The 13538-nt window shown below is 36.5% G+C and overlaps 1 protein-coding gene across 2 annotated transcripts in view; it reads right to left on the bottom strand.

The window, feature by feature from the left end:
• Positions 1 to 1239: 1239 nt before the first annotated feature.
• The window catches only part of LOC108758671 (uncharacterized), a 28895-nt gene continuing 16596 nt past the window's right edge, over positions 1240 to 13538 (bottom strand). The window contains exons 2-8 of one of the 2 annotated variants that reach the window (XM_018503736.1): positions 7485 to 7751; positions 4232 to 4498; positions 3058 to 3350; positions 2543 to 2850; positions 2176 to 2359; positions 1920 to 2098; positions 1240 to 1792 (exon numbers count right to left, since the gene is read on the bottom strand). In XM_018503736.1, coding sequence (XP_018359238.1) covers positions 1345 to 1792; positions 1920 to 2098; positions 2176 to 2359; positions 2543 to 2850; positions 3058 to 3350; positions 4232 to 4498; positions 7485 to 7653 — 1848 coding nt within the window. In that variant the 5' untranslated portion in view covers positions 7654 to 7751 and the 3' untranslated portion in view covers positions 1240 to 1344. Of the gene's footprint in view, positions 1793 to 1919; positions 2099 to 2175; positions 2360 to 2542; positions 2851 to 3057; positions 3354 to 4231; positions 4499 to 7484; positions 7752 to 13538 lie in introns of both variants that reach the window. The other variant, XM_018503735.1, reaches the window with a different exon arrangement.

Raw genomic sequence — 13538 nt, forward strand, 5'->3', positions numbered from 1 at the left:
AAGTTTCTGCATTACATATTTCCTTGTAAGTACGATAATAAATTTGTGTACTATAACTGGCGAAATAATGAAAATTTATGGTGCGATAAGATCCATGTATGTATTAAGCTATGTCATTTGTAAAGTTCACGCAGTCTTTGTAAATATGTATCATCAGATCAGTTTCAAGTAAATTTAGAAAATATATGTTTATATTTGTTTTATATGATTTACGTTGTATGATTACGTTGTATGACGTTAAAACAAAAATTGATGAGCTAGTATAGTGAAGCTAGTGTAAACCTTTGTAGATTATTATTAAAATAGAATGATGATAAATGAGCGCTTTCACTTTATACAATATATTAATGTAAATCACACCAATATTCCTACTAGACTACAAAATTGGAATCATATTTTCGCCTATCGTTTAACATCAAGCTATTTGTAACTCATCGATCACCCTTCTAAATTTCATCAAATATTAACATCAATTGAACGCTTATTTCACTTTAAATGTACGTGGTTCTTAGAAACCAACAAGAGTAAAGGCAACATTTTTTAATCTTTTTATGAAATTAGATCTATAAGTTTTCATAAAGTCGAGGTAAATATCTTTCGTCTGAGTACTTTCTCTCTACAAATCAACTAATCATTCTCAAAATTTTAAATGAGGAACAAGCATCGCTAAATTTATACAACTTCACATCAAAATTGTAATAAATTTCAGTTCCCCTTATGCACGACTGCTAATGTCTTATAATAGTCTAGTATTGCTTTGCTAAATAGAAATAGGAAAAATTCGCGCAACATATCATAGACTTATTACAAAATTAATGATATTAAAATATATAATAACAAATTTGTCCAAGAATAATATTAAGTATAAGTAAATTTTTAATATGTGTGCCCTCAAAATATTAGACATCAAAATTGTCTATATAAATTTTAATATACAAATTAACGCAATATCACGAACATACATTTTTAAAAACCTTCTTTACCCTGAATGTGTAATGACAATGAAAGGCACACCGTATAGAACCGTAACAAGTGGTTATGAAATGGCACAGATTTATCTATTATTATCATAATAAATTAAAAGGATATTTTTTAATTGTACGCTTATATAAACAGTTAATACAGGATTAATAAAATCTCTTAAATGATTAAATATTATGCAAGTCGTAAAAAGGAAGAGGAAAAGCGACAATCAATTCCACATTTACGAGAAACATATGAATTTGAAATTACTGCGGAGTGTCTGATATACCGTTTGCAAAACAGTAAATATTACCACATCGTTGATTTAAATGTACTGTCATTGGAAATGAAAGAATTTATTCACGCTGAGAAACTCGTTGTTTAACTGTATCCTAACTGCACTTTGCGGCATTGGCAAAGCCATTTAATAATACGTGCGTTTCGCTCGACGATACTCGGCGGATCATTTACCCTTTGGTTACACTCGTCGTTACCCATGCCAATACTGCAGTTATTTTGCCACTGGCTACCCTGATTCGTCTGATTAGTGCCGACCCAGGAGTAGAGGCCCAACGCCGAGTCCACAGAGCTGACACTGTCGAAGAATACAGGCGACGATGTCTTGGAGTTAGGTTCTGTTATACGCTGATAGTTATCCGAGTCCAGTCCTAAACGATCGAAGAAGTTCTCAAGCTGAGTCATCGATCGCGGCGGGCGAGAGGATACCTTACTGGAACGGCCATTATCCTGCCGCCAATATCGATCGCTAATGTCTGATTTAGATCGTAGGATCGGTCGACCGCGACCTTCCTTCCAACCATCAGAGAACCTAAAGTAATAATCACATTATAACAAACGTTGCTGTGCTGTTAATTTTCTTCGGGTAGACAATAGGCGTTTTAAATCTTCTCTACAAACATCTCAAGTAATTGAAAGCGAAAAAGATGTTTGAATACCTTGAATTACAAGTTGGGCTGTAATCTGTTTGACTATTGCTACTTTCAGACTCCGGACTGTAGTGTCTCACAACGGATGGCGGTGTTCCACCAATGTAGCTACCTTTTCTAGATCGGTCTTTCTCAGTAGAATGTTGTGTGGACGCACCGCTATCTCTGCGTATATGAGCCCAACAATCCTGCGAGAGATCAACGATTAAGATCAAACAGTCTTACCCTTGGAATATACATATACATCTCGTCAAACTGTTCGTACCTGTATCCTGGGCGCTGGCTCGCTGCGATGAGTACAGTGTCCAGAGGAGCCGCCGGAATCTCTGGCTGTCGCCCCGTGGCTCAACTTGCTAGAACCAGATGACTTTTGTGTTCGTCCACCCGAGGATAACACGCTGCTCGCATCGCCGCCGCCAGATCCCAAAGATCGCCTGATATGGCGGGAACTAAAAAATGGATTAGAAATGCATCAATTGATCATTCGCTTTACTTAAAATCAACTAAGTAAAATTGTTGGATGCAATCTATTGACAATTTGTATCATTTAATAATAATACTTGGATTTTCTCTCGGCAATTTGTATCATTATTAAATGGTACAAATCACTGACTCAAGCAGAACTCACTTACCTGCGATAACAAACAGCATCACGTTTAAAACTGTGGTCCGAATAATCTGAACTAGTTTCATAGTCCGGGCAATTGCTTGTGTTTGTAGCCTGATGATGGGCAGATGGCTTCGCGGATAATTTCGTAGATGCGCGCGGTGAGAGCGATGCTCGACGACGCGTACTCGTGTGTAAATCCGGCAGCGACTTGTGGCATATCGTATTTTCCACCGACGGCGAGCTGTTTGACTTCCGACCGGATCTACCCGAAGTGTGCGAGTGTGAGTTGCTTCTACCAAACTTGAAGCGAACATCTTGCGGCGCGCAATGCTGCAAAAAAAAAGGCAACGTGTAATGATACAACCAACGCAGTGTTCATTAATGAACGCGTATATAAATTCCCTTGACAAAAAAGTGTATGTGTGTGCGAATGCTGGGATGTATCGCAGAGCTTAAAATAGTGCACGGCTATGCGGAAGATGAGTGACGGTATTGTAGCACGAGGCGAAGATCGATATGTCGCGATTTTTTTCTCACCAGAATACGATCATCGTCCCGACAACCAGGCGAGAGACTTCCGGGCGAATATCGGAATTTCTCCTCTCGGGTCGGCACTCCGTTGCTCTGCGCCGTGCTCTGCGGCGGGCTGTCGGGAAAGAACATATTCTCCTTGCTGTCGGTGTTCAGCAGTCGACGTAGCTTTGTTTGCAACTCGCCCCCGGTACCGCTCGGGGGTCCTGAAATCGTCCGTCTTTGGGGAACCGGAACCAAACGTGGACTCTTCGGTGGCAGCGCGGGTGGCAGTGTTTGTTGAGGACTCAGAATCCCATCTACTGCAAAATCGTAACAAAAGTAGATTGTCAACTGCTGCACACAAAAGTGAGTAATTAATAAAATATAATTCATAATTAATAAAAATGTTTCATTTAATTCTATTGAACATGATTTAAATTCTATGTAGATTTTGAAAAAGCTATGTGAAGTCGAAACGTTAATTAATTTTGTAATTGTGAGAAAATATATAGTATTGCATCTCTATCGTTTCAAATATTTTTATATGTTGCTAAGCAAGACAACGAGCGATTTATTGTTTTTTTAGTAAAAATACATTAAAAAACATTAAAATGATAAAACATTAGAAATTGCAAAGATGATTCCAAAAATTTGAGTTTTTCCGAACGAAATAAATTTCGCGATTTCTTTTTCATCGGATTATTATCGAATTATCCCAGAATATGCTAGGATCACTCTCATATCATTTTAAGCTCGAGACTGACAAATTTAATACTAAAAATACAGAATTCGATATATGTATATAAATTCATCTTGTAATATGTATTTAAGCAATAAGATCCGCTTTAACCGAAAATAAGTTTATTTCTCTTAATTGATTTATTCTCGTCGATCTAATACGAATTCTAATTGTTAATACTAAAGGATAGTAATTAATCCATACAGCACAGACCTCCAAAGGGCGTCTTAAAGACACGCAGAAGATGTTTTTACATTAACGTTCCCAAAGATATTCCCATGAAATTTGCACATTTATCCCTCAGATAAAGTGTGCTGTGGGAATAACTTATTTAAAATGTTAAAAGCACTGTTGTTTAGTGCTTTTAGTACTTCAAATAAATAATTAATTACTGTCTTTCAGTAATAAATTGGCCAATATTAAATTTCTCTAAGGGAAGATCTCTCTAGTGAGACTTACGTCTGTCTTGTTCGTGACACGAGGCCCAGCAGCAGGGCGGCGTCATGGGAGTTGGTTGCAATTGCGACGGCGACGTCGGCTGCATGGGGCATGAGTTGCCGGTGCATTTTCGCAGCAATCTCGGAGGCGGTGCGCCAGGCGCGCTCAGCTGCGAAACCTGCAAGTGTCCGCTGTTCTTCAGTTCCTGCTTCCGATCCAGCACGGTCTCGCTCTTTACGTAGAAGGCTTTCGTTTCCTGCAGCAGTTCAACGGCGCTCTTTCGCTTCCCTGTGGCACGCACGTGGCGTAAAGAAAAAGGACAGTGAGAGATTACGGGTGTAAATAATCCGCTTTTTGGAAGGCAACACCGTTTTCGGACCAGATACCTGGTTGAACCACGTGCGACAGTGGGTCCCCACTGTCCCCACATAACCGCTAAATTTATGGAAACCGGCTTCTCTTTAGAATATCAGCTCCCAGCAGGGTCTTTGATCTCTAATATTTATGCCAGGCTGATCAAATGTCCCGGAAGAATCACGTTTCATACAGATACGCGCGTGTGTTTTGCCTCGGCTTATTCGAAGCTTAATTTTTTATTAACAAATAGAAATTTAAGTATTTTATGGAAATCTTTCCATCATTTTTCAAACTCGTTATTACTCGTTTTTTTATACATATTTCAGCGCTGCCATCCAGTCAAACCGAAAAAAATAAAACAGTGACTATTTTTGGATGGAAAAGTGACAAAAAATAACTTTTCAGATATTAAAATAATAACCAAAAATGACTTGTCAAAAAAAGGTGACAAAAAGTGACTTAAATGACTGGATAACAGCGATATTTTTATTTATTAGATATATAAAGAGAAAATATGCGCGAGACTTCCAGAATGTACGCACAAAAATCCATGATCCGGATAAGTCGATGCTACGAAAGTATTTCATTGTTTCGAATAATTGCGAGCGAGGCTGTTTAATATTCAATTTGCGCGCGTGCGGCGTTTATTAAGAAACGTGATGAAATGCTAATGCGGAACGTACGAATGGCTGTTGCATACGAAATAGAGTCCCGCCGCCAATTAGAACGGCTTTCGTATATAATCTTACTTATACTAATTGGCAATTTGGCGATAATCTCGTTCCGCGCGTAGATTTACAAGCCGGATATCCCCGATATGTAGGAAGAGGAACATACATCCCGGACAGAGAGAATCAGCGTTAGAGCCAGTTTATGTCGACTTAATCAATGACACGCGTGTTTTTCTCGTTATCAATCGTTTCTCGCCATTTAACATTCTTTTCATATCGTCAGAGACCGATCTATTTGGCGACACGTTCATTCCTATGGCATCATCGGCGACGATCGCGTCATCCGCGCGGCGGATATCTTGCTCGGGCAAGTAATGTCTGCAGTTATATGCCAAGATTGCCGAGGGCAAGTGTTAACAACAGACAAGCAACCGTTGACGAACGGCAACGTCTGTGAGTTCTTCTGTTTTCGCATCGCCGCTGATTGACGACATGTGCCCAACATCGTACGACACGCACATGTCCCCAAAGAACGCCAGCCAGATAAAACGTTTCTCTCCGGAGAGGCAGCCACCAACCGCGATAATGGCTGGGACACATACTGGCCATAAAAAAGAGTCAGTTATGAGGCAACGTCAAGGCCACGTATTGTATTGCAACATATGGCGAAATCACCGAGGAGAATATGCAAAAACCGATGGGGACTTTCTATCGTTTCATGCTCGTTCTATTTTACACCATCAAGTCTTTATCAAAATTCAACACGAAAAAGGCTTTAGCAAAATCTAAAAATTTAGTTTGATATATATCTGAAAATAATGGTTTGGACCATCAAAATAATTATGTAATACGTTCAAATTGGATTTTGAAATGTCACAATTTTTTGCAGCATTAATCACTATGCTTGAAATTTCCACATAATTATTTTAATGGTCCTACAAAGTTGTTTCAAATCTACATCCAGCTAAATTTTACATACTTCAATGAAATCGTTCTTTCTGTGCATGAAATTGAAATTGATTAGGAATTAATTTGAATTTCATTAAATATTTATAAGTTTTTCTATATAATTACTTATAATCATCTATAGCTGTATAATATAATAAGTTATCGTTCTTTTTTTTTCCTTTTTTTTTTCTTCACATGGAAAGAACGATTTTGCTGAAATATCCAAAAATTTTAGAAACAATTTTATTGGACCATCAAAATGTTTGTGTAGAAAACTCAAGCATGATGAGCAATGCTGCAAAAAATTTCTATATTCTAACAATTAGCTTGAGCTTTATTTCTATACAATTATTTTAATGGTCCAACAAAATTTTTATTTTCAGATCTGTATTTAGTTTTTTATATTTTAGCAAAATCATTTTTTCTGTGCAAGTTTATATGATTTAGGCAGGAATGATAACGTAATTTTAATTCTTCTTTTTCTTTTGAATAAACACCTCTTCGCAAATATTTCTATGGATGTGAAACTTCGACTAATATCTACCAGGCATGTCTTTTCGTGTTAAAAAGAATTCGTCGCGATTAGAGAAAATTTATTCGATCCTTGAGAGAAATCACAAGCCACTATCGCGAAGTGTATTGGCGACGTGTTATCGCAACATTAAATTTGTTGGATCGAATCGCGGCATTGCGCTCGCCATAAATTGTCGAAACGAGGCTATCGGACTATCGGCGTTCGTCCTTAATCGGACGTGACACGATCGCGCACAATGGGACGTTAATGACAAAGATAATCCGAATTGTCGTAAAGGCAGAAAATGGAACGGATAATTTCTCATCGGGAGGTAACTACACAACTGTATAACTCGCAACTTGCGGTATATTTAGAATAGAAAAGCCTGTCGTTTGACGTCGATGAAATAAAATGTAAAAACTAGAACGGAAGTAGTGGCAATGGATTCTTTTCGCCGAATAAAATTCGACCTCGACTCAATTCGCACGTTATAGCCACACGGTGACTCAAAACCAACAGTATTTCGCTTTTACGCTTTTGCCGGTCAATTCCCTGGTATGGTACGGAATGTACCGGCACATGATGGAAATTTGTTTTACATCTGGCGGAACTTCAAGCGATTCGAAAGACGCGTGTAGAAATTTCTTTTTTTTCCCTTTTTCTTCTTCAAGTGAATGCACGCGTCAATAGGGCGCCTTGACGCATCGATTCGCGATGCGATTCGCGATGCGATTCGCGATGCGATTCGCAATGCGTTTTGCAATGCGTTCTCACGCGCTCTCACCTGTATAGTCGGTATGTCGATGATGACTTCTAACGTACGACGGTGCGGGATGCCTGATCTGCTGCATATCCCAATATGGATTCCGGCTGCTTCCGAAATTGTTCACTCTCGTCTGCTGCGAGGGCGACGACGATTGTTTGCAGGGCAGCCGGGCCATGGCAGTCGTCATCTTCTCTTTCACGGGATCTAAGCTGAGTGTCTCGTGGACGTCCCGCTCAGTTTGTTACGTCGTCGTCTCAACCCCATTTTCAAGCTATTGTTTGCTCCCTGAAATAAAAAATGATCGTGAGTCATACAAAGGGGAATATATTAATAAATAGGTTCGATCGATGTCAATGTTCCACCAACGTAACATTAATTTTAATCTCGATTTAATGTATAAAAGCTAAACAGTAAATTAAACCGGGATTAATCTTACATTGGTGGAAGCGAGCCTTAATTATGTTATTATTGATAGTGAAAATTAAGTAAATTAATTGTAGAGCGATTCGATAATTTTGTGAAGATCACTGTTATATTAAGAAATGTCGTTATTATTATTTCGTTAATATTAAGAAATATTTCGTGCATCATGAACAGAATTATAAGCGTACAGAACTGGTTGAGGTGCCGAGTGGGAAAGTGCCAGTTCACGCGCTTAGTTTAATATTTATCAAGCTGATTGCATTCAATGCTATCGCAGCCAGGTGCCTTTCATTACTACAACACCGACTGTGTAATGCACGGGCTACCCGTTTGCCTTACAAAAGAATAAAACGCGCGCGACATTGGAGAAGCACCTGTACTCCTCTTTACCAGATCCTCCCCTATCAATAGCCATTCCAATTTAGATTGAGAAGGGTGCGTCACTCCTCGACAGCTCGCACCCGTATGGATCTCGTAACAATGCCGCTTAAATTGGTCGCGTGAAAGCCAGCAAGGCTGGTGTTATGAAAATAAAAATATATAGTATGATCAACCAAAAGAGAGAGAGGTGAAATTTTTATTAAACTCCAGTTAATTTAAGAGCTCAAGTGGAAATAACATAAAATTGTTAGAATGTTATAATTAAGTTTGACTCTTGGACCAAAATTATGCGAATAAAATTATTAAAATCATTTTAAAACTTTTCATTACGATGGCAGACACAGCAGCTGTAAAAATAACACTGTGTTTATAGTATCTGATTTGTTTGCTCCATCTTAATAACGTAGGGTAACCCTCAACTGGTAGTCTCCGAGACTCCTGCTATACTTTCTTGCACAGAATTAAATTTTTTAAAATTACTAAGATTCTTAAAAATTATTAAAATTATCAATATCATTATTTGAAAATAAATAAATTAATTCTGCGCGTTGAAATATAAAAAAATACAAGCAAAAAACGTATACAAAATAAAAAGAAATTATTTTTATTTCCCTTTTTTCTTCTAAAAGGAGGAATCTCTAAGATTCCACATCCATTAGTATATAATAAAAAAGCATACCACAGTTAAAAATGAATAAATTCCGTCCGTTGAAATATAAGAAAATACAAGCTAAAAAACGTATACAAAATGAAGAGAAATTATTTTTATTTTCCTTTTTCTTTTTAAAAGGAGGAGTCTTTAAGATTCCACATCCATTAGTATATAATAAAAAAGTATATCCACAGTTAAGATCTTTATAGACTATCCATTTATATTCATCGGACGTCATACGACGCGGATGTATTCACGAAGGCGACAGCTCAATAAATTTCAATCGTCAGCTGGTTTAGGTAATTTGCATCATGAAAAGAATCTTTGTCTGATCGTCGTTCGAATGATGTCGTCTTGTTTACTAATTTCAGCTTCGATTAGACGCAATCTATCAACGCAATGGAGATAAAACAGTTTCTAAATTTTATGAAAGACTAATTATGAAATTTTTTATCGAGAGATAAAAGCATTTTTCGAAGCAAAAATTTTTGCTTTTGGCGATAGCCAAAGTAATTTAATTTCGATAGTTTAATTCGATTTTAATTTGACAGTCTCGATACTGACAATGAGTGATAAAGGTATCATTAAATCTATTCGTGTTACCTGAAATGCAAAAAATTTTTGCGCTTGAAATGAGATAAATACATATTTGGAAAAAAAAAACAAGCAAAGATTCTGAATACAAAAAGTTCAACAAAAAGTGTAAGCAACACGAAGGGGTATAATGCTCCGCAAAATTTGTATATCCCACACGGTCCGAAATGGGGAACTCGGGGTTGGCGAACGATGTTGAAACAGCGAAATTGCTCGACCAAACAAAAAGCTTTGACAGCGAGTCCTTCTTTCCACAAGAGAAGTATACGCATACACAAAGGATGGTTTTGCTGAAATATCTAAAAATTTAACTAGAGAGATCTAAAAATACAAATCTAAAAATAATTTTGTTATACCATCAACATGATTATATATACAACGCTCAAACTGGTTGCTAGAATGTAAAAACTTTTTGCAGTATTTCTTATCATGTTTCAAACTTCTATGTAATTATATTGATAATTCAACAAAATTATTTTCATATCCGTATCTACTTAAATTTTTTAATATTTTAGTATTTAAAATAAATCGTGCTTCCATCTATACGGACAAAATGGTTTAAAATATCTAAAAATTTAGTTAAATACAGATTTAAAATTAATTAACTATAAAATTCTAATAAATAACCAGAAAATTCTGATTAGTTCATTTTTAACTAGAAATTTTTTTTAGTATAGATATACATATATAAGAAAATAATTTTGTTAGACTATCAAAATAATTATGTACGACGTTCAAACTGGTTGCTAGAATGTTAAAACTCTTTGCAATATTGCTCATTATGTTTGAAGTTCCTATGTAATTATTTTGATGATCCAACAAAATTATTTTCTTATACATATCTATACTAAAAAAAAATTTTCTGGCTGAAAATGGACGAATCAGAATTTTCTGGTTATTTATTAGAATTCTATAGTTACCTCAACTAGAATTCTAGTAGATTTAACTATAAGAAAATTCTGATTCGTGTCCATTTTCCACTAGAATTACTATTTAATCCAATCAGACCATTTTTCTCAATGTAACTAAATTTTACTTCAGTAAAATCGTTCTTTCCGTACCCACGCCGTAGTGGCCGGGGTTCAGCAGTTCCAGCGTATTCATGCGTTCACGTGTAGCACGTGAAGGCGGCCGATAATATCGCGGCAAAGTGCATGCTTACGTGTTCCGTCGCCGCCGACGATGCGCTCAACGAACGGTATCCATCCGTGCGCGGCGCACGTATGCGAAAGCGCGGTTCGCGTAAGCGTGAGATGTCCCAACCCGCGTTGGACACCACCGCCAGGACATGCATCGCTGATCGTGACGCGCGTGTAAGTATTCGCACGCCTGGCACACGCGCGCAAGTAAACTGACACCATCTGCCAGCGATTCGCACCAATCGGTATTTCCCGTCGAATCGGCGGATTTAAACAAAAAAATACGCGGACTATGCGGATTAAAAAAAAAGCGCGACGAAGTTACGTCTATTTTTCAGCTTTAATCCTTTGTCATTGGCGAATATATAGGTATATGCGTTCGACAATTATTATCAGGATGAACTATGGGTCGGTCTCATTTCCGATTACTTTGATTGATCGATTGGGGATTAGGTACTATTAGATATTAAAAATTGTCAATTGTAAAACTTAAAACTGATCATACAATATTATGCGTTATTATGTTTTCCATTTCCTGCAAATTACAATTTGTTAAAATATAATACTTTAATTAATATTTAAATAATACATTTAGCATTAAAACCGCCGATTGTATTATTTTGGCTCTGTTAATTATTTTAATTTTTTCTTTTATGTATTAAATATATGAAAAGAACGATGCTGAAGTATATAAAAATTTAGCTATAAATACAAATCTGAAAATAATTTTGTTAGACCATCAAAATAATTACGTAGGAATCTCAAGCATGATCACTAATGCTACAAAAAGTTTTGACCAATTTGAGCACTCTATATAATTATTTTAATGATCTAACAAAATTATTTTCAGATCTAGCTAAATACTTTCAATGTATATAATATACAGAATATTGAAAATATATGAATACAATATAAATAATTTTAATATCACAAAAAAAATATAAATCTAAATATATATAATATATATATATCAAATATCATTCATTAATCGAAAACAAGAATGAAAAATTATCAAATTGGCACCTTTGACAGTTCTAATGCATGGAACCGTCAGTGGTTCGGTGTTAATAATTAAGAAAGGGATACAAATGATCAGTTTCAATTTGACACTTGGCAATTCTTCAGCTTTTCGTTAACCGAAAAAGTTAAGAGATAGTGAGATCGACTCTATGAGCGCATATATGCATCCAAAATCCATCGTCTTCGATGTAGACCACGGACGCATATATCTGCTTGACGATTTTCATTTTCTTTTCACGTAAAGAAGTAGTCCATCCTCAGCGTTCGTCATCACGAGTCTTGTGTCGTCCGTGTCTAATCATTTAGTTCTGCTCTGCACTCAAAGGAATGAAACTCCGAAGGTTCGAACGATAAACTCGTGAAGCTCCGATCTCATTCCGGCAATGAAACTATCTATCTCGCGTTGCAACGATCTCGAGCGCGTCGAAAGTTCGAAAGACTGTATCGGTCTTAATCGCCTAGGCGCGAACAAGGCTCCAAATCAATTGTATTGTCTCGGTGAAAAATTGCATCGGCGTTGTGTACGCGACGTTTCGAATTGGACGAGATCGCAATAACACACCGATGATCGCGTTATTGCGAGCGAACGTGACGAACGTGACGGAACTTCGAAAGGCGGGATCCCACACGTCGTGTGTATATATGTGTGTGTGGAAAGATAAAAGTTCTCTTTCTCCCTCGACATCTCTTTCCATCTTACAATGAGGATTCCAACTGTTTTCCAACAGAGTTTCCTTCTCCAAATGTTCACGCGATGGTCCGTCGGTAGAGACTACTCTTCCCACTACGCTCCATGGACCATCGCGTGAACATTTGGAGAAGGAAACTCGGTTGGACCTCACGCACACGCGTTATCGCACGCACAGCCTACACGCAGTTCTTTACGTCGTTGTTTGGATATAGTCTAGACTGTCTGATGAAGGGAAGCTACCTACAAACTCCTTGCTAAGCAACGGTTGCTTGCCAGAACTGTTAAAAAGAACGTTAAATTCATAATATCAAATTGCAATTTGAGTCATTTTAATCATTTCTACAGGTCGTCACTGTTCCTACTCGATATGTCATTAATTAGATTAAAACAAAGGAGTTAAAGAATTTAACTAAAAAAAAAAAATATTAAATTGGTCTAAAATGTATTGTAGAGTATTATTTATTAAGGACGTTCTCCGAAAAAAATCCATTTCCTTTAGATTTTTATGAAACTTACAGAATAAACTTGTTTTAGTATATATATACATATATATAGGGTTCCTATCTAAAGCTTATTCGAAAGTGGTCTTTTTATTCACTGTAAAAGTTTTTCTTAACAATTTTTTGAAACAATGAAACATAAAACTTGATATCACAAGGAATAATATGAAATTTGTCTGAAAATCGCTTCAGGCACTCGTTTTTAAGAAATCATTGAGCAAAGTAAGTAAAGTCGCTATTTTTCCGACCGGCGGCGGCAGTAGCGAAGGCGGGAGGCATTTTATATTGTATAAAAAAACTTGTATAAACACATTAACACTTATGGAATATCTTATACTATATAAAAGTGAAATAAATTTTCATAAAAATTTTCATAATGGTGAACACTAATTAGGTTGAACACAACTGCAGTCGAAGAACATTCTTAAATGCATACGTTAATATGGACGATGTTTATTTTGAAACTAATCATAGAAATGGATTAATTCACATTTTAACTTCACACATATGGAAGTTAAAAATAACAAAATATTGTTTAATTTAAGGGTTATCTTTGCTCGTTTCACATCTAATAGTAAAGGCTTAGCGATCAAACGATTGTAGAAAAAAATCTATTATAATAAGCGATTATTTCTGACAGCGTGAGATTCAACTCTCTAATTTTATCTTCAG

This window comes from Trachymyrmex cornetzi, unplaced genomic scaffold (genome assembly GCF_001594075.2).
Source record: "Trachymyrmex cornetzi isolate Tcor2-1 unplaced genomic scaffold, Tcor1.1 scaffold16, whole genome shotgun sequence".
In the NCBI taxonomy this organism is placed as follows: Eukaryota; Metazoa; Arthropoda; class Insecta; order Hymenoptera; family Formicidae; genus Trachymyrmex; species Trachymyrmex cornetzi.